Here is a 21,107-nt window from a genome sequence, read left to right on the forward strand (position 1 = left end):
GGTCCTGCAGAAGACAAATGTTACACTTAAGTCTCCTGGACAGTAACAAAAGGAAGACACTGTACTTGTTGTGTTTAAGAATCTAAATGGCATATGCTGACCCGGACTGAGGATTAACCATTCTTTTCCCTCCACTGGCCTCACTTATGTCAAAGCAAGATGTAAATAGGAATTGAGCAATGGCAAAGAGTAAAAGAAATATTAAAATCTTGACAACAATCAGTCAGAATTAGAAAATTATGGATTTAATACATTTTACAATGTGATGTTTCTAGCTTCCATCAGATATTATTCCAGTAAATGTAGATGAGCTGCATTTTCTTGTATTTGTTCATGATCATGACACATTTGGCAGTGTACATAAAGATATAAATAAGTCATGTCCTTGTGGGACAGCGGCAGCAGAGAAGAGAGTTGACCTCTCTCTCTTTTTGGGGGAGTAGAGTTGGTTCCCACAGTGCACCACGCCTGTGTCCAGGGAACAGGGCAACACTCCAGAGTCGGGCTGTGGGCGTGGCTTTTAACTCCCAGAGCGAAGCACCAGGTCACTGTTTCTCTTGCTCTCTGGCTCAGAGTGGCACACACACACATTAACCCCACATATGCCCTTTCCTAAGCATGGGGAAAAAGTCACAGCATCACAACCTTCAAGAAGACACGTTCACCTTCATACTACAGCTACTTTTTCACACTTTTCACAATTTCACATACATTCAGTAAGACATGAAACCACACAAGACGTATAAATGTGTACCTGTGTACCTTTTCTTCTGTAGATGCAGTCACAGTGTCTGAAGTCACTCCAGAGCTAACTTTGATCAGGTAGAAGCACACCTAAAGCTGTCCAAGGTGAGCTGAAGAAACTACAAGGCCCAAATCAGGTCAAAGCCACATCAGTGTGTAACTCCAAATTCAACAAATTGCTCAAGAACAGTCTTAACTGAGCTACTTGAGGTGTATGCAGAGGAGTCAAAAGCCAAAGCTGCTGTGGGTTAAAGGAGTTCTCTGTCCCATGCAGTGTACAGTGGGAGTTACTACAGGGAGTGCACCCTCCTCTTTTACCCCCATGGCAGACCAGAGGAAGCGGCTGGGTGCCTGTGCCTCCAGCATGTCTCTGCTGCTGTTTAGGCTGTCTGCCACTAAAAGGAAGTCACATATTGTATAAGGCACAATAGTGCAGGTCGCGCCCGGCATTCCTCCCTGGTCACAGCATCATATGTTCTACGGTTGCAGTGTACAGGTTTTTATTGATGGTCACCATGACAGCCTCCAGGTACAGAAAAGGTTGCATTGACACTATTGTTGGGGACACTGTCCATCACCAACCCACAGATAATCATGTGGCAATCAAAGAGTTTTGCATTGCTGAGCAAAAAAAGTAACTATACATCAATCTGAAAGGTTTGTTCACATTTCTTTTAGATTTTTTATTATAACAAACCTTTCAGGGATTGAGTGCCAAAATTCCAAAATGATATCAGAATCATCAGAAATGATTTCTTTGTCATAAATGTAACAGGCACACATATGTGCTTTTTTGGCATTGAAATTTAAGCAGCATTAATTCTAAAGGCAATAATTTTGTCTTATTTTCTAATCTTGATCCTTGTGACAGTGTCAATGCTCCCTTTGTGCTCTCTGGGGGGGACGCTAATGCATTTGAACAGTGGTTTATCCATGTGACACTTAAAGGACAGGCACAGATGGCTTGTTTATCAGACAACATGGGTTAGACAAGGGACATGCCATTATATCCAGAATGTATGTTTATTGTAAAATAGTGCTCTTAATTACTGTAAGAAAATACTGAACGCTGCATTTTGAGCTGCTTTGACCAGGCATTTCCAAGTCCAAAGGCTAAAAATGTCCACATTAAAAATGAACCCATGAAGATTTCCAAATGATTTCTTTAAAAAAAAAAGCCTGTCATATGACTAACCAAGTAGGCCTTATTAATTTAAAATGAGTTTAAAAAGCTGGTTTGGAAACTAAATCTCTCCTGATCATCTTCATGAATTAAAACTTTACATTTAGGTCCCTTTACATTATAGCTCTGAAATACAACAAAGCAGAGAAAATCTGGGAATTAAACACTGAGCAAGGATCTGCAGCTGTCCTAAGATCACCACAGTATCAGCTCTGAGGCCCCAGGCCTTTTCCAGCTGGTTGGCCTGAGCTGGGTGACTCTCTGGAGCTTGGCTCAGGTCTGAGGTTCTGCTCTATAAGTTGTAAATTCGTTGGATATGTTATGGTTGGTTGGATAGTCAGTTTAAATATGTCCTATTGCATATTTTGTTGCACACTGAAGTGTGATTATGAGTGCTGCTCTGTCCACATCACCGAAGTGCCTCACACCTTCTTATCAGCTGCACATCACATGCCTTTCCTTAAATGAACGTGCGCTCTAACGCGCACACGTGGCAAATTGAGATGCTGTAATAATAAAGTTTCTCTGCTCCTCCATGCATCACGCTACTTTTCCTCTCCACACATCACCTATGGGTGGTGTAGGCGAGATGTGTGTGCTAACAGCAGTTGCACATTGTAGCAAACAGAAACTTTGGCCTGTTTTTGTCAATGTAACATTATCTAAAACTAAATTCAAATGATAAAATATATGCAGCTTGAGGACAAACACATTATTCTATGAAGAGCTTTAATTAAACAAAGGTAAAATAGGGACAGACTGAAAAACATATAACAATGATGAAAAGCAAGACAATATTGTGTTCTTATAAATAAATCATGAAATAAACAATAATAATAGTAAATATAGCCGCAAGCGGCAATGATCGGCCCTCGCCACGCCGCCGCCACACCGCCGCCACGCCGCAAGAGGAGGGGGCGCTAACGCGCCCCAATTGTCCTTTTATTACGCCTACTGCTGAATCTGTGACGCTGTCACATCTTCTCCCCTTTGTTTTACCATCAAAAAGCTATTTTATTTTGAATTCTTGGCAAAATGTGCAGCTTTGCCGCACAGACACCGTGACTCTTTGAATGAAAATGTGGATAACTTTTGATGGTCCACCCCTGAAGATGAGTCTCACCAAATTTCAGGTTAATAGGGCTGACGCCCTGGGAGGAGTTTGTGAAAGTCTAAAGTGTAAACATGTTCTGGCGATTTCCCCATTGGAATAACATGAAAGGTTTCGGTCATCGTTACGGCAACGCCATAACAATTATGACATGGGTCTCATTGACTTTTTTGATGGGGATGCTAAAATTGAGTTGTGTGTCAAATTTCATATAATTTCGCAAAACTAAACATTTAACCTCCATATAAAATCTGTAGGGGGCGCTGTAGGTTTAGGCCAAAGAGTTTAACAACAGATTCTAATTTGACGCAATTCGGACTTTATCTGCGCAAACGGCAGAAATTTTAAATATTGGAGATTTCTGAAATTCTAGCTACAGTTTGCGGCTTCGCCGCACAGAGACCGTGAGAGGTATCAATGTAATTTGGATAACTTTTGATGTCCCACTCCTCAGTAGCATTTTCACCAAATTTCAGCTTTTTAGAGCCAACGCCCTGGGAGGAGTTCGTAAAAGTACGACGTTTGGAAAAACTCCGAAGTCATGTTTAGCCATTTTTGAAGCAATATGGCCGACATTTGGTTGGGCAGACGGCGTTGCCGTAATAATATTTTTTACTTCTCTTGTCACCATCTACCTCTGCGCCAAATTTCATGATTCTACGATCAGATTTTTTTTGGGTCATTTCCCATCTCTCAATGCATTTTTGGTACATTTGGGGGCGCTGACGCGCCAATTTTTTTTATTTTAGAAAAGGGAAATAGCCAGAATGTAGAGAGGCACGGTTTTTAGAGGTGTGAACATTTTTGTGACTTTTCGTCAATGTTCACTGGGTGAAAAATAGGGGGGTTGGTCCCGAGAAGAAGAAGAAGAAGAAGAAGAAGAAGAAGAAGAAGAAGAAGAAGAAGAAGAAGAAGAAGAAGAAGAAGAAGAAGAAGAAGAAGAAGAAGAAGAAGAAGAAGAAGAAGAAGAAGAAGAAGAAGAAGAAGAAGAAGAAGAAGAAGAAGAAGAAGAAGAAGAGGAAGAAGAAGAAGAAGAAAGAAGAATATTCCGATGCGAAAACAATGTTTCCCATTTTTCAAATATCATAAACTATACATTTTCGGAAAGCCTCATGGTGTGGGTCCCTGGTCACTGACGGGTACTTTCGTTAATTTTGAGTGGGCTCCGCCCACTTTGTGTTTTTGGCCCTCTATACAGTAATAATGTTCAATTTTTGCATTACATGCAACGGAACATGCAAGAGATGGGGAACGTATTCGTGAGCTACTTAGCGCAAATGAGTGCTTTATATGCTTTATATTATATCGTTTAGTGCGCACTTTTGCACGGGCTTCGCCCGTTTACAACGGTAATGTTCCATTTTCCTACTACTAATTAGTATGCACGGGGCGTGCATGAGTGAAGGAGTGCGTTAGTGAGTGTTTGGAAGTGGGCGAGCGCTTCGCGCTCGATTTCGTGCGCACTACGTGCGCACTTTCGCAGCCGTGCTTCGCACGGCCTTATGAGATTAATAGGCCTCTCGCCAGCTTGTGGCGCTCGGGCCTAATAATGGCTTGTCACTGACATAAGTGAGGCTGCTAATCTGCGGCATTGGCCCCTCCGACCAACACCAACCTACTAAAAGAAGAGATGTTTTTTAGTAAGGTCTCCAGACAGGCTCCTCTCCTCTGACAGAAAGACATGCCCCTTCAATGTAATTGGTTAGTGTGTTGACCACACTGCGCTCGTCCCCTGGCCCATGGAGCTGCTGGTTTGCTCCATAATAAAATGAGCCACTGTGGCTTAGAGGAGGTGGCTGGGGAGAGGGGAGGTAAGAGCCATACGCTGCAGTGGCAGGAGTGTAGGCATGTGGCAGGTGCTGGGACAGAGAGGAACTCAGAGAGGTCATATGACCAAGAAACGATGGCTCATTGGTCCAGATTGTAGAGGAGTAGGCCTTACATTCTGCTGGAGGATAAATTAGAAATGATTAAGAGTAAAGTGCATCATTGTGAATTTAAAGATAAATACCGGCATAAATACCCGAGGAGGCAGTGCTGCGGCCATGAGGCACTCGGATCATAGCTGACCTCACCTCTCTTTGCCTCTGTCCTAAAGGACACACACAGGTACATTCCATAACTAATAAGAAAACATGCACGCTCAGATGTTCAGAGAAGGATGTACAGACGTCGAGGAAGCCGGGGGCCATCCACTGTCACTTTGATGGCTCTCTGGATAGTGGCTATTTGAGGAGGTGTGGTCAAAACGTTGATGGACAGGGTGAAGGTCTTTCCTTAAAAATTCAGAATAGAGTGAATGAAACTAAAGAAGTAACTAAATCAATTAATGTTAATTCAATAAAGAACATCAGAAAATATCAGGGTATACAAGGGACCAAGGCCAAAGAGGAAACTTCTTGCATTTGCACAAATCGCTCTGTTTGCATTTGTAGTCACGTGGGACTAGCGCTCTCTTTCTCTCCTTTTTAAAAAAAAACGTATACACACATACTTTGAAGACTAGAGTAGGTGGCGGTAAATGCACCTTTTCAGTTGGCTGCCAACCGCCATTTAAAGTAACACAACAACAACAACAACAACAACAACAACAACAACAACAACAACAACAACATCATCATCATGTTGGACTACAACTTTAGTCAGTAAATATCAGATATGATCTGTCTATGATTGTATTCTAACATGTGTGTATATTGAACATTTGAACCAAATGTCAGTAAAAGACAAAATCCTACACAGACCTCGACCGCTGCGGCCGAGGAAGCGCAGGTCAGTGAAGTGGGCAGAGCCGTGCTTCATGGTTGTTGTGGCGTTGCGTAGTTCAGCACTGCAGTTGTCCTCGTTGCCTGCCATCAGTGTAACAAGCACACCATCTGGGACATCACTCCCTAGCGCCATCACCTAGAAGAAGGAACACAGTGTTCAGCACAGAACTGTGACACCAGCCTCTCAGCTTGACTGTTCTCACTGTGAAGGTCCTTGGCAGGCTCTTGTTGCATCTCCAGTGCTGGGGAAGGCCACTGCACAAAAAGTTTGGGCTGTCAGTCTGGACCAGACCTCTAGACGGAGCTGAGGTGCACAGGTACTGAGCCTTCCCCTGATCTCTGACTCCAAGAGCAGGCGGTGGGGACAGGCTCTTCAATACAGCCTCTGCAAATGAGGACACGGATGTCACACAAGATTGTGGAATATCCCCAAAAGTCTACCAAAAGTAACAAGCACACTTCATAACCCACTGTTTCACACCATAATCAGAATCTAAATGATTCTATAATATGGAGCCATAGTTTAGCAGCCCTGCTCGACAATATATTTGCCTACTCCAGTCTTGTGTGTGTCTCTCAAAGAAACGTACACATTCCCAATGCAATAGTAATTTGGTGGGTTAAATATTAGATTTGTTTTTGTCTACAAAGAGGGAGGTGTTAGAGTGGTACCATGGATAGTTCTACTGTCCACCGCAACTTTGTTTGGCCTTGCAGCGCTTGCTTCAGTCCAGAACTCGGCAGCGGCCCCTGAAAGACAACAGTCAAATCAGTTTCTTTCTGAAATGTGAACTAATGACCTGCAACAATATTAGCTATTGCTATTCATTGTTTTATAGAATATATTCATGCTCAGAAGGCCTTAGCTAGGGCCGGGGTACCGTTAAAAGGTACCAGGTGGGTACCCCATTTTAGGTATAATTGGTAGTAAAAAAACATAGTACACAAACAAATAAATGAAAAATAAACCAAACCAAATAAAATACAATTTTAAAATCAAATATTTAAAGTAACCATGGATAACCATGGATTTACTATATTAAGATAAGATAATCCTTTATTGTCCACGCATGGGGAAATTTCGTTGTTGCAACGCAGGTAGATACAGAGGAAAAGGACTGATAACTAATAGGAAGTTTAAAAAACACTCTTAATAGAAGAAGTCTTATAAACATTGAGTCCATGGATCTACTATATTGAGTCACACATGAGGGAAATAGCTGACTGTTTTTTTGTTTATTTGAATCCCGTGCACACGCGTGTTGCATACGTCATCAAATCGCGCTGAAACATAAAAAAGGACAAATAATCGAAACACGAGTTCGTGGGACTGGAACATGTTGGAAGAGGTGTTTTTAGCAGTCAAATAAAGGTGAGAGCCTGGACCTGGACCCACAGGTCCACAGCTCTTTGTCCTGAGGCTTGTGCTTAACTCGCCGCAGCCTTTGAATACAAACAGGGTAAGCCTATTATCATTCATATTGAGACAGGAGGAAGTTGCTGTGGTTTTACCACCTGTTTACATTCAAGTAAACATGCCACTGGGCTCTTGTGCTTCTTTTCGTATATTAATATCATATATTGGGTCTCTGGTCATTTCAGCCTTGAACTATATCAGTTTTATTGGATGTTGTGAAGATAATTGTTTGGGCTGAAACTAACGACTATTTCCCTAATCGATTAATCTGATTATATTTTCAATTTAATTTGAATTGCAAAATGAATATGAGATTTTAACTGAATTAGACCCAGATGAAGCTGAAGTGAAGCTGCTTGAGGCCACCTCGATGGACTTGCTTATACTTATAGAAAACACTAAATGTGCACATTCCCTGTAACATTTTGATGTCTTTTCAGCTCTGTCTGAGTCATAAAACCCCTTCACTTGGCACTCAGCTTGTAAAATGTATTATTTGCGCAATTATTACATTATTTCAGCTCTAATTGGAATGTAAATGTAATGTAATGATTTGATAATCTATTGTGCAGAATATGAGCAGTCCCATGGTGGGCTCCAAAGAACGGGCTGCCTCCAGAAGCAGCTTCATCCCAGAGCTCCAGAGCATGATGTAAGTGCCACACAGTACACCACTTTCTAACAAAGTATTCCACAGTACACTGTCTGCAATACAGTATGCCCCGGTACACTTAAGTATTATGAACTTACCCCAGAACAGAGTTGAACCGAACAGACTGTTGGATGCCATGGTTGAACACAAGAAAAAGTACCTGGGCAAATTTGAAACAATAGAACAGAATGGACATAAGCAAACAAGAAAGAGAGTAATGATATACTACTTTATGAAGATAAGATAATCCTTTATTGTCCACACATGGGGAAATTTCATTGTTGCAACGCAGGTAGATACAGAAGAAAAGAACAGATCACTTATAGGAAGTTTGAAAAACACTCTCAGTAGAAGATCTCCCATAAACAAAAACTCCTATAGACAAAACCTCCCATTTCCCAACAAGGGATGGAGGAGAAAAATAATAAATAAATACCATTGCATGTGATCACGACAGTAATTGCACAGTAAGTTGCAGTGAGTTGCACATGGTTAAGTCAGTACTGCGAGTGAAGGCAATGATATCTGTAATATCATTGATCATGTCGATTTGATCATGTCAAAAGGTGTACTGTGGTTGGACAGTCCAGCAGAAGAATGATCTCAATCCACATTTTTTACTTTGTTTTTATGTTTATTATTGCCTTGATTTGTATTGAAGCACTTTGCTCACTTGCTTGAGTGTTGTAAATGGCTCTATAAATAAAGATTGATTGATTAATCGACATTGAAAAAAAATTATATAAATTAATTCCGATAAAATGGTTCTGAATTCAAGAGAACAGTTTAAAATAATGTGAACTCTAAAGCCTCAAAAGTGTTCTCTTCCAACCTTACAGCATTGGCTGAAGGAGCTGTTGAGCTGTTTCCTTGACAAATGAAGGCAGCAGTATTGACTAAAAAGGTGTAAAAACATGTTTTCCTTTTTTTGTTTTACTAAACTCTTTTGTGTTCTTCTATAATTTAGTAGTTAAAATAAAGTTAAATGAACCTGACTTTCTAAATATTTTCTACCAAACTGAAGTAAAGGTGTATAGATGAAGCGGTTTGTGTGTGTGGGACTTACCCAGTCTACGCAGAGTTGTTGATGGTGGTCAGAGCCGCTCAAACCAAACTGACCCCAAGAGTGGCCAGACCACAGCCCAACAGGAGAGACAGCCAATCGTTATATTTCTGATAGAACCCTTAACCAATCACTGTAGCTGCGATGCTAACCTGTTTTTGGGCATGGCCCGGTGCTTATTGTGACAAAATAAATGAGAGAGGGAAACGGCCCCAGGATGTGGCTTCTGTGTGCAGTACTGTTCTGGAAGTGGCTTTTTGGGATGCAAATGCTGGTCAGACCCTAGTGTGGTCAGCGCTGCGGCTCAGCCTCGCGTCCTGTGCTATTGTCTGACTCCAGAACATCCAGTGACCAAACCTGGATATGGGATCCACACACAAACATTATGAGGGCCAGAATTATACTTCTAGACATTTCCACTCCAAGGCTCTGCATAACCTGGCAAACAATGGTAAAATCAGTCTGTCAAAGTGATCTTGGGAAACATCCATTTTAGAATTGAGACAATTCGTATAACATGGGGCCTGATCCGGAGGATGCTACTTTGTGAGTGTAAATTGCTTTTTCAATTCTGATGCGTGTGATGAATAATTGGGGGAGCTGCAGTACTGAGAGTACAGACAATGGCAGAGAACGACTCAAACCTTACGTTGCAGGTTTGCCCTGGGCGATGCTCGCAGACCTCTTCAGGAAACTGCTGCGCTGATGGAGGACATTGTTCACTCTCAGCTCATCACTTTGGTAATACACTGACTCCCATGAACTGTTTTTTGCCATAACAGAGCTAAACCCTCAGGCTCTCCTTTTAAACATTCCCCTTTCTCTTAAAAATGTTGTTTAGATTGATGTCAGACATCATCATCCTCCCAGCTGTAAAAAGTCTGATGGCTCTTTAAACTTAGTACATGATCTGTTTTCAGCTGCATCTGGCCAGTGAAGCAGCAACTCTGCGGGGATCAAGGGTCATTTCAGCTGAGGATATTATATTTGTGATGAGAAGAGATAAGGTAAACAAAGCAATCGATTTACAAAGCTTAAGTTTTTTTTTTTTTTTTTTTTTTTTATCAAGAGATTGGATTCTGGTCATTTGTGTTTCAGGGAAAGGTGGCAAGGTTATTAAAATACCTCCAGTTCAGGGATTATAAATCAAAACTGCTGAAAACTCTGGAGGATGAGGAGCCACAGCTAGAATCAGGTAGGACATGAGTGGATTCTGATTAGATTAAGAATTGTATAGTGTTTAAGGGAGCTGGTGCAGACAGGTGCGGCCCCAGTTCCTCAGGCGGGGCCCAGCGGAGGCAGCGGCTGGCCCAGGACTACCTGCAGTGGATGGATCAGACAGGAGAGCTGTTGGCTCTGGCAGAAAAATCTGAGCCGGACCCAGTTAAACAGGAGCGCCTGGAGGTCAGGACTCAACTGGAAATTCAGGTCTGTCTGAGCCGTAGCTGTATTTGCCAATAGTATCTGTGCTGTTCCAGCGTTTGGAGCGGCAAACCAGAAACATGGACCAGGCCCAATATTCAGAGTTCTGTGAGAGTCGTCAACTCAGTTTTGGTAAGGATTTGGCACAATATTGGCTTTGTTTGAGTCTTTTCACTGTTTGTCTTGTGCATAGCAAGATATAGACATGGGACCACTCACTGACTATGATTCCAAACTATTTTTATTCAATGACTTAAGCAAAAAAAGCCTCAAAGTTTCGAGACTGGTTGGACTGCAGCAGCTTGGAGCTGAAGCCCAACACTGTTGCCATGGAGATCCTGTCCTACTTGGCCTATGAAACGGTTGCCCAGGTAACAAGTAACAAAAAACTAAAACTTAACTCCTGAACAGAGACTAAACTCACTCACTTTGATCAATCTTTATTTTCAAAATGATGTATGGCCTATAAGAAGCTTTCTAAAAATGGAAACGTTTTTAAATGTACCTCCGCTTAACAAATGCTTGTACTAATGTACCAAAATGCCTCCAATGTCCAAACTGTTTATAGTTAAAATTTGTCTTCCTTTCTCAATGTGTAAATTGTGCTGCTTAAACTACCTATTGAATTACTAATATTATATTGGTATTTGATAACTAATAACATGTAGCAGCTGCTGCTGTATTATAGGGACGATGTGTGAGTGAAGGACTGAGAATATGAGTATTGTGGCACTGTACATGATGCACTTTTCAAAACCCCCGTCTGCAGATGGAAATTAGCTTTCAGCGCTATAATCTGTTATGAGCTTTGTGCTTGGGCATTATGAAACTGTACGTTGTCCTATTAAATAAATATATACAAATACAAACTGATTATTTTATATTTTACAGATTGTGGACCTGGCTCTATTGGTGAGGCAAGAAATGACAGCAAAGATAAATGCTGTCAGTCATGTGATCAGTGCCAGCTACATTCAGTACAAACCCCCACACGAGGTACAGTCAACCCAGTGCACCTCCCTCATTACTTAATCCTCCCAATAATCTAAACTAATGAAATGTTTGTCTTTTTATTTTTTCAAATGCAATTTTCAGGTGAAGAAAGATCCAGATTCCCCTGAAGCCACACCCCCATCCACTCCTGGCTCTTCCCACTCTACAAAGTCACTATCGCAGGGCAATGGCAGTCTGGACGGACGAGCGAGGCAGAGGAAACGCAAAAAGGTTATCTTGTGTTGAGACAATGCTACCATTAATTCCTTATAAAATAGTTTAATTATGCTTTAACTAAGTTGGAAATGAGCGTGTGCTAAAATTGCTGTACAGAATGTTGATTCTGGATTTGGATGTAATTGTAAATTATGTCATCATTGGCATTTCAGAGCTGTCCAGTTGCCGCAGAGCCACCGAGCGGGGCTCTACAGTCCTGCCATGTCCGAGAGGCCATTCGCAGATATAACTACAGACGCATGGTACATCCCAGGCACCCACAAGATTAATACAGGCATACTTGATTTGGAAAGGGATACGAGGAAGAGCCCATAGGTGTTCAAGAAATACAATGTATCATAGACATGTAGAAAGGGTATCAGTTTGAGACTAGGTGAAGATGGGTTATTAACCTTACACTTTCATGGTTTTGCAAAATTGCTTAAGCTGTGGCAAATGCTGATCACTTTTCCTCTTTTACAGAGCGCTTATGGGAGACATGGAATGGCTCTTTTTGTCTGCTAAATTACTGTATTTCTTGTTTTGAATAAAGTAATTATTTGTATACTGTTCTTAAACTTTTATTGGATAATACACAAAAAAAAAAGCAATTCAGAGTCACAAGTACAACACTTTTGTGGCAGATTTACCAAGAACAGAATTACCAGCTTTGATCGTGAAGCATAATCATTCTGATGTTCTCGTATACACATTTCACACTGTCCTTTTTCCCTTCAGTTAAGAGTAAAACATTGGGCTGTATACATGTTTGGAGCTTGTGGTTGTCGTGTCCTGTCCGAGGGCGCCTCAGTACTTGTGGGCTCTGTTCATTAAGGCCTCTCTCTCTAGCAGTATCTCGCCGTATCTGTGCTGTAGTTCTTTTTCACGCTCCATCTGCCTCCCCACATCCTCTCGCAGTGCCTAAAACAAAATTATTTTTGTAAAGGCTACTTATGACCAGGATGAGAAAGCTGTAGGGGCTCACAGTACCTCCAGTCTCCGGGGAATGGCAGTGTCTTCTTGCGTCTTGAGCTGAGTGAATGTCTGAAGCTCTGTGGCTGCTTGCTCCACCTGAGAATACATGTGCACAAGTCACTTCTCTGCAAAATAAATACGAACCCAACACTGTTTAACTTAATAAAAATATCTATAGGTGAGAACCATAGTCTTTCATATGTAAATTAAGAGTTTGAGCTCAATAGGAGACAAATCAAGAGCCAGAAACGTATCATCTTAAATCTTATTACTAAATAGCTCAATGTCTTCAGTTTATTAAATAAAAAATGCACCAATTGTTTTATGGTAAAGAATAGCACAGTAAACATAACATTTTTAATATACTTAAGCAACCATCCCATCTTGACTATTTCTTAGCAACCCCTGTGGATCCCTTGTGAAACTGAGATAGAAATTGTTTAGCTGGCCTTCAATTTGGGATGGAATGAGCTCATAAAACACAATGGGAATGAGCTTTTAAACTCTGTCCCAGCATTTGGTTGATCGCTCAAGTAAAAAATATCAAACGTGCGTGCGTCTTATTTCATTGCAGACTGCACCAATCATGCAGTGAAGATTTACTTCATCCATAACTTAAGTGAAAAAGGAGAGAAATGCGTTTCCCATATCCCTCTTGGCATCAGAGGCAGTAGTAGAGGGGGAGGAGCCGAACAACCAACTAACCAATATGCAAAATGTAAGAAAGCAGCAGATGTGTGTGCTGAGGACATACCTGTTCCCATAGGTCATTGTGCTGCTTGAGAAGCCCTAGTGCTCTGGACTGGAATCCTCCCAAAAGGATTTTGAGTTTCTTCTCTAGTTTAGCTGCTCTGCGAGCCTCTGCAGTCATGTGACCACGATTTACCTGGAGACAAACGGGATGTTTATATAGAAGAGTTTGAGAAAACAGTGAATAGCCAACACTGGGAACTATACCTCTAGTCTTTTCTCCAAACTCTCAATACGATCCTTCTTAGACGCCAGGTTAGCTCGAGTGAACCTGTTTTGAGCTGGAAGGTACAAAACCTGGAGAGAAAAGTAATTAACAGTATATTTGATTTTGTCTGATCTGAAGGATATACTGAAGAAGACGCAACAGAGCAGAGGATTACCTGTCCATAGCACTCTTCCCACACCTGGCTGTAGGCCTCCATACTGAGGTCACCATGGCCCATTCCTGCTTTCACCACCTCCATTTCAGTGGCCAGAAGACCTTTGGCCTGCAACATTATACAGTCATATACAATTATAATGTGTTTTTATTTACACATTTGCGGCATGAATAATACGATTCAGCTGGTAGACCACATGCGCACAGACCTGTTCCATCTCTTCTGGACTCAGTGGTTTGTACTGGTGACCTTCCAAATAAGTAATGTGAGAAGCATTGTTGGAGGTGGAGGTGGGACCTTTGACTTTATTGCGCTGTAGTTGGCTGGCTGTGTTGGCTGCAGGGTGTTGCAGGCAGTCATAGTGCAACATGGTGATCATTTCCTGTTTAATGAGCTCTTCGGCCAGTTGCAGGTCCATGAGGGGCTCCATGGAAGGGGGGCGTAGAACTGATTCATTCACCTGCACACAGCAAAGTGCATTAGATGTGCAAACACCCAACAATCTGAAACAAAAGCCGGGATCCAGAGGACATCTGCATTACCTCAGTGGGCCTTGGGAGTTCCCTCTGCACGGAGGTGTGACGCAGCTTCATCTCCTTCTGCCGCTCAGCCTCTCGGTGAGCCTAGGAACACACATAAAACGTGTTATACACATGGCTGTGTTGTTCCTGTGTGCACACGAGGGGTGTGATGGGGCCACACTGTGTTGGGCAGTACATACCTGTTTGCGTGCTTCGACATCGGCTGAATCTTCAACGAAACCAGTCTCTGATTCGGCTTCCTCCAGCTCTTTCTCAGCATTTTCAGGAAGAACGATCTCAAAGTCGTTCTTTGGGACTGGAAGCGTCATCAGTCCCTGTCTCAGCTGTTGCAGGCTTTCCCTTTGCTGCCAAACAAAAATATAGTGGGCATTACATTTTCAACTTACACTTTTCTGACACTTTTCAAACATCTGTTAAAATTAGGGCTTAAGTGCCCAAAACTTGTAGATACAGATTTTCTTATGCAGGATATTCATACAGTATTGCCTGAAAATATGAAATCTGTTTTCCTGACTGTAATCATTGTTGAATTTCACACAATTTATGCAAGTTACCGCATGCTTGGTGTAGGCAGGGTCAGACAGCTGCTCCTCACTATTGATGTTCAGTTTGTCTCTGAGAGGTATGCGTCCTGGAGTCAGTCCTGGGGTTACAGCCCCGCGGGGAGTCACTGCACCTCCAGCCTGCGGGGTCAAGCCCTCTGACCCCTGGCCTTGTCCTGGGGTTCTATGCAAGACATATTAGTCATAAACACGTTGCATGTTTATGCCCATACTCAGATTGTGCAAGTGACCACATGAAAGACACAGTGGACTCTTGTTCTGCATATAAACAGGATTATTGCCCAATGCTCTGAATAAGAAAATCTCACCTGAAGGGTGTGCTGAGCACTGTGTTGGGGGTCTGGACTGTCTTGCTTTGAGGGGTCACTCCACTGAAGTCACTCTCGTGCAGAGGAGTGTTGAGCCCTCCCTTCAGAGGTGTGTCAATGTTGGTTAAGGCCATCAGGTTCTGGGCTTCCTGTAACACAATGCATCAAACCTTTACATTCTTCCACCCAGTAAAAACTTACACATAACACATGTCAGTCAAGGTTTCTCAGTCATCTAAAATTATAAACAATTCCCTCCAAAGCCACATGCTTAAAATGATTAGTGGCACAAAATCACTTGCCCGTAGATTCCATAATTATCTCTGTATTTTATACAGATTAATATCTGTCTGGTCACTCCGTAATCTTTCCGAGATCAGATGGTCTTTATTGACCGGTAGAATAGCCAATCAGGGACATGCATGGTCCGTCTGTATCAAAATGGCTTGTTCTAAACGACAAATTAACTCCTGTTTCATATGTGTCACAGAAATAAATATATCGCAAGGTACGTTTTGCATTTGACTCGAGGTGCGATGGAGGGCTGACTCAACTCTTCAGAAATAATTAAAGTATGTATTTTGGATCCCAGGACACAATATCACATGTGCAGTACTATCATATATATAATAAATTCAGTTATTTGGAATAACAGAAGTTGATGTAGTCCGTGATGCACTCTGTGATGGTGTTGCTGTCCTACCCATGTGGGTCATAAAGTTCAGTCCAGACAGTGGTGCTGAAGCAGTCCCTCAGAGCCTCCTCGCTCTCAGCAGACCACATCCTCACCACACGGGGCACCACGGGCTGCCTGTGCACGATGGGTTCATACACAGGCCTCAGATGTACAAGATTGTGGTCCGAGCTGCCCAGGGGAGGGAGGGGGGAAGAGGAATAAGCCTCCTTGGTGTTGGCAAAGAACATCTCCAGTGTTTTATTGTCTCTGGTGGGGCAGGTAACATACTGGGTGCATGTTGGCAGAACAGAAGAGGGAGAAGCGTGGTTGAAGTCACCAGAGACAAGGAAGAGCGCCTGTGGGTGCTGTGTTTGTAACCTGCTGGTGCAGGAGAGCAGTATTTCACAAGCATTGTCAGCATTAGCAGAGGGGGCCACATACACTGCAATCACAATCACATGCGAGAACTCCCGGGGCAGATAATATTCAATGTCTTTGTTATGCAGCTGCTCCTTCACTGTACAGTGTGCAGGTTTGCACCACTTCTCGTTCACAAACACAACCAGCCTCCTCTCCTCTTCCCGCTCTCCCTCGTTTTAATCAGCATGCAGCAGATGAAAGTGGTCCAAAAGTGATAATAGAATCCAGCATTTCTGGGGTTAACCACGTCTACGTGAAAAGCATGACGCCGCTGTCCCTGTACTCCCGCTGGGATCGCGTAAGACCCGCCAGCTCCGCTGTCTTGTTCTGGAGAGATCTCACGTTTCCCTCTGCGTATTTTACGAAGAACTTCAGCTGGGATCTCGTATTGGTCCACGCAATAATCCAACGAAATAAAGTTGAATTAAAGCAGATCCAGCGCGTGTCTGTGAGCCCCGGCCGTACAAATGAATGTGCAAAAATATTTACAAAATTACAATAAATAGAGCACAAAAAGTTTGGAAAAGAGAGGGAGTGTTGCAACGAGCAGCCAGGTCTCACCAGCGCCGAAAGCTAAAAAGCTATCTTATCGAGTACATCGACCAACAGAGTACGTTTGTGTGTCCATTTATAGAAATAGTGTCTGAGGAGCTGTAACAATCCCACTTTTAGGTCCTGTAAGTTCAACCTGCAAAAACGGTCTAAAATGACACAAACTTCAGGCACAACCCAGTGGTTGAGGCATCCATGTGTATGATGCTATTATGTCCATAGCGCCCACATTGTTTTCTCCATACTACTCAATTCCTAGAGTATTTGCATAATGCTTTCATTTCCCACAAAACTAAGCGTGAAAGGTGTAATTGACAAGATGCTTGTTGAAATAGATGTGGGTACCTGCAGTATGCGATCTTGGGCAGCAGGGGTCCTCGGAGTCCGGAGTCCAGTGCCAGCAGCATTGGTCACGCTGTACTCGGACAAAAGAGTGGATGAGGCTGCATTACCACTGTCACTCTCCTCAGCCGCCTGGCGAGCCACTTCACTAGCCACCCCCATCTTCACAACCTCCTCCAATTCTGCATCACTGATCTGTTCACAAACACCACATCATCTAAAGTGACCAGTATGTGCAGTAGGCAGGTATACTGATTAGCGCAGATTTTAACCTGTGGCGCAGGTAAAACTAGTTTGGAACGTTTTTTGGTGAACTCCGCCACTCCACTGGTCTGAAGGATGGCAGAGGGAAGATCACTCTCCTTCTTCTTCTTTATCTTCTGTTTGTCTTTCTTTCTATCATGCTCCTCTCGCTCACTGGAATAGATTAAACAAAAAACATGAATCACAGCAAAATAGAACAAGCAGTTCACGTACTTAATATTGAACTATAACTTCAGTAGATCATAATTTTACATTTTGGTCAAAAGAACTGATAAGCCTTTTCACTGAAACATGCTGCAGATTGTTATTAATATATTTTGATTTATGAAAAGTATCTATTTTAGAACTGTACATGTGTAACTTTGAGTCTTAATTTTTCAAATAATCACAGGTACAGGGATGTGGGCAGGGATATAGGGTAGGTGAAAACAGGAATTTGCGCAGCACTCAAGGCTCAATTGTAGGAGAATACAGGATTACTCAAACATGCAGGAATCAAACAAAATACAACTCTAGTAAAATAATGATGAGGAACCACTGCAGTAACAAGGTTAAAGATATAACTATATATTTAAATATCTATAAAGATAACTATATGGTTGATTTAGTAGACTATGTCTCCTTTAAACATACTTTCGTAGTTCTCCATCCAAGTGCTGCTGTCGAAGACGCTTAAAGTCGGGCTCCATGGCCTCAAAGTTTTCCATACTTGTGTCGTAGAAGCCCTGAAATGAATCAAGAAAAACACTTCAGTTTCAGAAGACAGTTGTCGAGAAGCCTTTAACTTGCAATGTTTATGATTTATTTCTTTGGAAATACTGTGATGTGTGCAATACAACTACTTTTAATTTTATTTGGATTAGCGTACCGCGGCAGGTTTCTTCTCAAAAGGAATCTCTGCATTGTAGTCCACCCCCCTCTTCTTCTTCCTCTTCTTATTAATGCGAATTCCTGCGGCTCTCAACTCCCGGCGTTTCTGCAGTGCAGCCAGCCGTCTACAACACATTTAACAGTCAGATTCCATTTCAGACGGCAACAGCAGAGATAGAATGTTAGGGAGAACTGACCGGGCCTCCTCCAGCTGCTTTTCTCTGGCCTTCCTTTTGGCCTTTTTACCCTGAGTGTTGGCCAAGCGAGCTCGGGCCTCTGAGAGCATCTCCAACTCATCTGTCAAAACACATAAATTACCCTAAAACTATATAACCGCCACACATACAATTCTGTAATCTCTGTACATACATCATTCCCAGACTGGTTCTGAGAATTTCTGCTGTTGAATAGCATTATTTTATTTACAACTGCATATCTGCATTCGCAAAATAGCTTTTGTTTATAACCCTTTGTAATTCCCAATGCTGCCAGTAGAAGGAGCTCTGACAATTCCTGATGGGGGATACTATGTATACTTTCAGTAGATTCATTATTTATATATTATACATGAGATGCTAATGCAGAGGTACTCAAGAGCATGTTTCTTTTCTTTCAACCTAACTGACATGTACCATCCCGTTGTTAAAATGTTATCAATAGCCTCCAAAGGCTGATAAAAGCCTGTGTAAATCAGGCCCAGAAAAATTTAAATCCCACCTTCATCCATATCCACAGGGTCAGGTCTGGCAGGTTTAGTCTCTGGATTTGGGTCAATTTCTCCAGGTTTTAACTTCCGAGGGTCATCGCCCACCTCCTCCTCATTATCCCTCTGTGCAGCTTTGTCTCTGAAAACAAACAAAAGTCAGAAGAAGGAGGGCCAGAGTGTGCACCTCTTAATTGTACATAGCGTGAACTCACAGCAGATATTCGTAGTGCTCCAAACACTGGGCGGCTGTGCGTCCAATGATGGGAGCGATGGTCCTCCACTGAGTGGGCATCAGCTTGGCCAAATGCAGCAGCTTCTCCTCCTCTTCTCTGGACCATTCTGTTTTCTTGATGCTGGGGTCCAACCACTCGTACCTAACAGAGATAATTACCCAAGGAGTTACACAGTTACCAGTAGTGATGATGGGCAATCAAGATTATTCGGTTAATCGTTAATTCTGATTATTTGGGTCACAATATAATCGTAAGAACTAAAAATAATCATCATGACTAGTTTAGAGGCAAAATCATGTGGTTTTGATTCAATCTATAGTTTAAAAAATACATCTAAATATAAAGAACGTTTTTATCTGACCGTTCAGTTTTATAAGGTGGTCACAAACTTGAGGAATAGTGATGTCTAAAGAATAAAGCCTAAAGAATAAAGTTGGACGGGGAGACGAATTACCAAGAGTAAAGTCGGGAGAATAAAGTCTAAAGTCTAAAATCTAACTGTAGTGGGTGGCGGTAATGTAACACATGGAGACCAACCGCCATAAAACACCAAAGAAGAAGAAGCTCCTTTATAAAATTCCATTGCTTGAACATTAGGTCAACAATCTCTTTGCATTCTTTTAATCTATTGTTGAATGCAAACGACGGTTCCAAGCTAAAGAATACACTTGATTCTAGTACATCATAATACTCACCATCTGGCTTTACACTGTTTGGCGGACTTGCGATGTAGAAGCGAGGCAATACGAGACCACTGATTTTTCCCATATTTCATCACCGCCGCCTTGAGGATCTCATCCTGAAAGAAAAACACAAAGAATCAATGCATGAAATGTATATGTATGTATCTTTTGAACTAGATCCAACTTCATGTGCACAGCTTCCGAGCCATGTATGAGATGTATCGGTCTGCACTAGTTTTTGTTGTTCCCATAAAAGAGCTCATATTGTGTACTGATGATAATAGTGTGTGAACATGGACTAAGTTAAGGTGGTCTACGGACCACCTGGGCACATAGTTACTGGAGGTTAGCAATAAGCTAACGTAAACCTATAGGCGTCATTGTAAATGTTAGCATTGTTCCGTTGGATTAGATATACACACCTCGGTATTCCTCCAGACACCCCCTTTTATCATAATTCGTGGCATTTTTGAAAATGTTAGGTTCCCTTCGGATTACGAACTAGAAAATATAAGTCCACTTGTTTGGACTATTACAAACGAAGACTCCAAGTGCCTAGCACAGATAGAGGACTGCGTAACGAACGTGCTCAAAATAGCGGAAACCGGGAACCATGCAATGCATTATGGGTTGTGTAGTCAGTGTACTTCTGTTGTCAGTACATTACCGCCACCTACTGATACGAATTTCTCATGTCATCCACAACCCCTTCTCTACGTCCTGGTCAAAGTAGCACCTAGGACCCCTAGGGCTCCCTGGGCCGTGTGTTGGGGACCCTGCAAAATATCTGACAACATCCTTACCTGAATACTACAATTTCTTAAACAGCCTACAGCCCCAAACATATGTTTGTTTCTTTTTTCAAAGTGACAGAACACAAATAACACAATAAATTAAACTTATGATAATGAACATTTTATTGTATTATGATGCCATTGTGGAGAATGAGAATGATAAGATATTTTTAATAGCTATAAGGCCCCTTACCTCAAAATGTGAGTATCTAAAAATATTTCAGAGAGGTACAGACTTTTACTTCCTATCCCATATAAATATTTTCAAGACTGGAAGCAATCTTGAACGTAATATAATCAGGCTATCTATGTTTGAATTTGTCACATTACGTCTTTTCAGCAAAACATGTTTGAAAAAGATGAATCGGATCTGGCATGAAACACTGCGGGGATAGACCTGTATTTGCATTTTTATTTGCCCAAGACAATGTTATGCAATTCTTCAAGGAAAGAAAACAGTAGAAGAAAGATTTTTAA

General features: G+C 42.0%; 3 protein-coding genes across 4 annotated transcripts; 1 reads left to right on the plus strand and 2 right to left on the minus strand.

Moving 5' to 3' along the window:
- Positions 1-4,660: 4,660 nt before the first annotated feature.
- runx2a (RUNX family transcription factor 2a) lies at positions 4,661-6,716 on the minus strand. Its single transcript, XM_072437360.1, has 7 exons — positions 6,701-6,716; positions 6,479-6,556; positions 6,010-6,191; positions 5,783-5,942; positions 5,210-5,314; positions 5,062-5,130; positions 4,661-4,986 (listed from the first exon to the last, which is right to left on the minus strand). Exons 1-7 carry the CDS (start codon positions 6,714-6,716, stop codon positions 4,676-4,678), a joined length of 921 nt encoding a protein of 306 aa, XP_072293461.1. The 3' UTR covers positions 4,661-4,675.
- A 412-nt stretch (positions 6,717-7,128) lies between these two features.
- supt3h (SPT3 homolog, SAGA and STAGA complex component) lies at positions 7,129-12,118 on the plus strand. Of its 2 annotated transcripts, none has more exons than XM_072436623.1 (12): positions 7,129-7,266; positions 7,796-7,875; positions 9,595-9,679; positions 9,859-9,945; positions 10,037-10,133; positions 10,197-10,342; positions 10,417-10,492; positions 10,619-10,731; positions 11,252-11,356; positions 11,456-11,584; positions 11,743-11,832; positions 12,053-12,118. In XM_072436623.1, the coding sequence occupies exons 2-12, from the start codon at positions 7,799-7,801 to the stop codon at positions 12,092-12,094; spliced, it is 1,047 nt and encodes a 348-aa protein (XP_072292724.1). In that variant the 5' UTR covers positions 7,129-7,266; positions 7,796-7,798; the 3' UTR covers positions 12,095-12,118. The 2 variants fall into 2 exon arrangements, with proteins under 2 accessions (XP_072292724.1, XP_072292725.1); XM_072436624.1 differs by having other exon boundaries at positions 10,221-10,342.
- A 195-nt stretch (positions 12,119-12,313) lies between these two features.
- On the minus strand, positions 12,314-20,447 carry cdc5l (CDC5 cell division cycle 5-like (S. pombe)). The gene is made up of 19 exons (XM_072436621.1): positions 20,259-20,447; positions 19,849-19,952; positions 19,133-19,294; positions 18,932-19,059; positions 18,412-18,511; positions 18,213-18,339; positions 17,978-18,069; positions 17,353-17,497; positions 17,084-17,275; positions 15,091-15,239; positions 14,774-14,945; positions 14,399-14,563; positions 14,220-14,300; positions 13,886-14,137; positions 13,678-13,785; positions 13,502-13,591; positions 13,299-13,430; positions 12,560-12,640; positions 12,314-12,490 (listed from the first exon to the last, which is right to left on the minus strand). Exons 1-19 carry the CDS (start codon positions 20,301-20,303, stop codon positions 12,377-12,379), a joined length of 2,439 nt encoding a protein of 812 aa, XP_072292722.1. The 5' UTR covers positions 20,304-20,447; the 3' UTR covers positions 12,314-12,376.
- Positions 20,448-21,107: the final 660 nt, after the last annotated feature.

Source organism: Eucyclogobius newberryi, unplaced genomic scaffold, assembly GCF_026437365.1.
Source record: "Eucyclogobius newberryi isolate DKJ021-1_F unplaced genomic scaffold, fEucNew1.0.hap1 SCAF_8, whole genome shotgun sequence".
NCBI lineage: Eukaryota > Metazoa > Chordata > Actinopteri > Gobiiformes > Gobiidae > Eucyclogobius > Eucyclogobius newberryi.

What these genes read in the sequence shown, in the direction of transcription:
- runx2a (XM_072437360.1), bottom strand. An exon ending in GCCTGCCAAGGACCTTCACA is followed by an intron (nt 5,943 to 6,009) that starts GTGAGAACAGTC and finishes TCCTTCTTCTAG; the next exon opens with GTGATGGCGCTAGGGAGTGA. An exon ending in TGGCCCCCGGCTTCCTCGAC is followed by an intron (nt 5,131 to 5,209) that starts GTCTGTACATCC and finishes TGTGTCCTTTAG; the next exon opens with GACAGAGGCAAAGAGAGGTG.
- supt3h (XM_072436623.1), top strand. Translation starts at nt 7,799, where the DNA reads ATGAGCAGTCCCATGGTGGGCTCCAAAGAACGGGCTGCCTCCAGAAGC. An exon ending in CCAGAGCTCCAGAGCATGAT is followed by an intron (nt 7,876 to 9,594) that starts GTAAGTGCCACA and finishes CTTACGTTGCAG; the next exon opens with GTTTGCCCTGGGCGATGCTC. An exon ending in GATATAACTACAGACGCATG is followed by an intron (nt 11,833 to 12,052) that starts GTACATCCCAGG and finishes CCTCTTTTACAG; the next exon opens with AGCGCTTATGGGAGACATGG.
- cdc5l (XM_072436621.1), bottom strand. Translation starts at nt 20,303, where the DNA reads ATGCCACGAATTATGATAAAAGGGGGTGTCTGGAGGAATACCGAG. An exon ending in GTGCTCAGCACACCCTTCAG is followed by an intron (nt 14,946 to 15,090) that starts GTGAGATTTTCT and finishes TGTCTTGCATAG; the next exon opens with AACCCCAGGACAAGGCCAGG. An exon ending in GTTTGGAGAAAAGACTAGAG is followed by an intron (nt 13,431 to 13,501) that starts GTATAGTTCCCA and finishes GTTTGTCTCCAG; the next exon opens with GTAAATCGTGGTCACATGAC.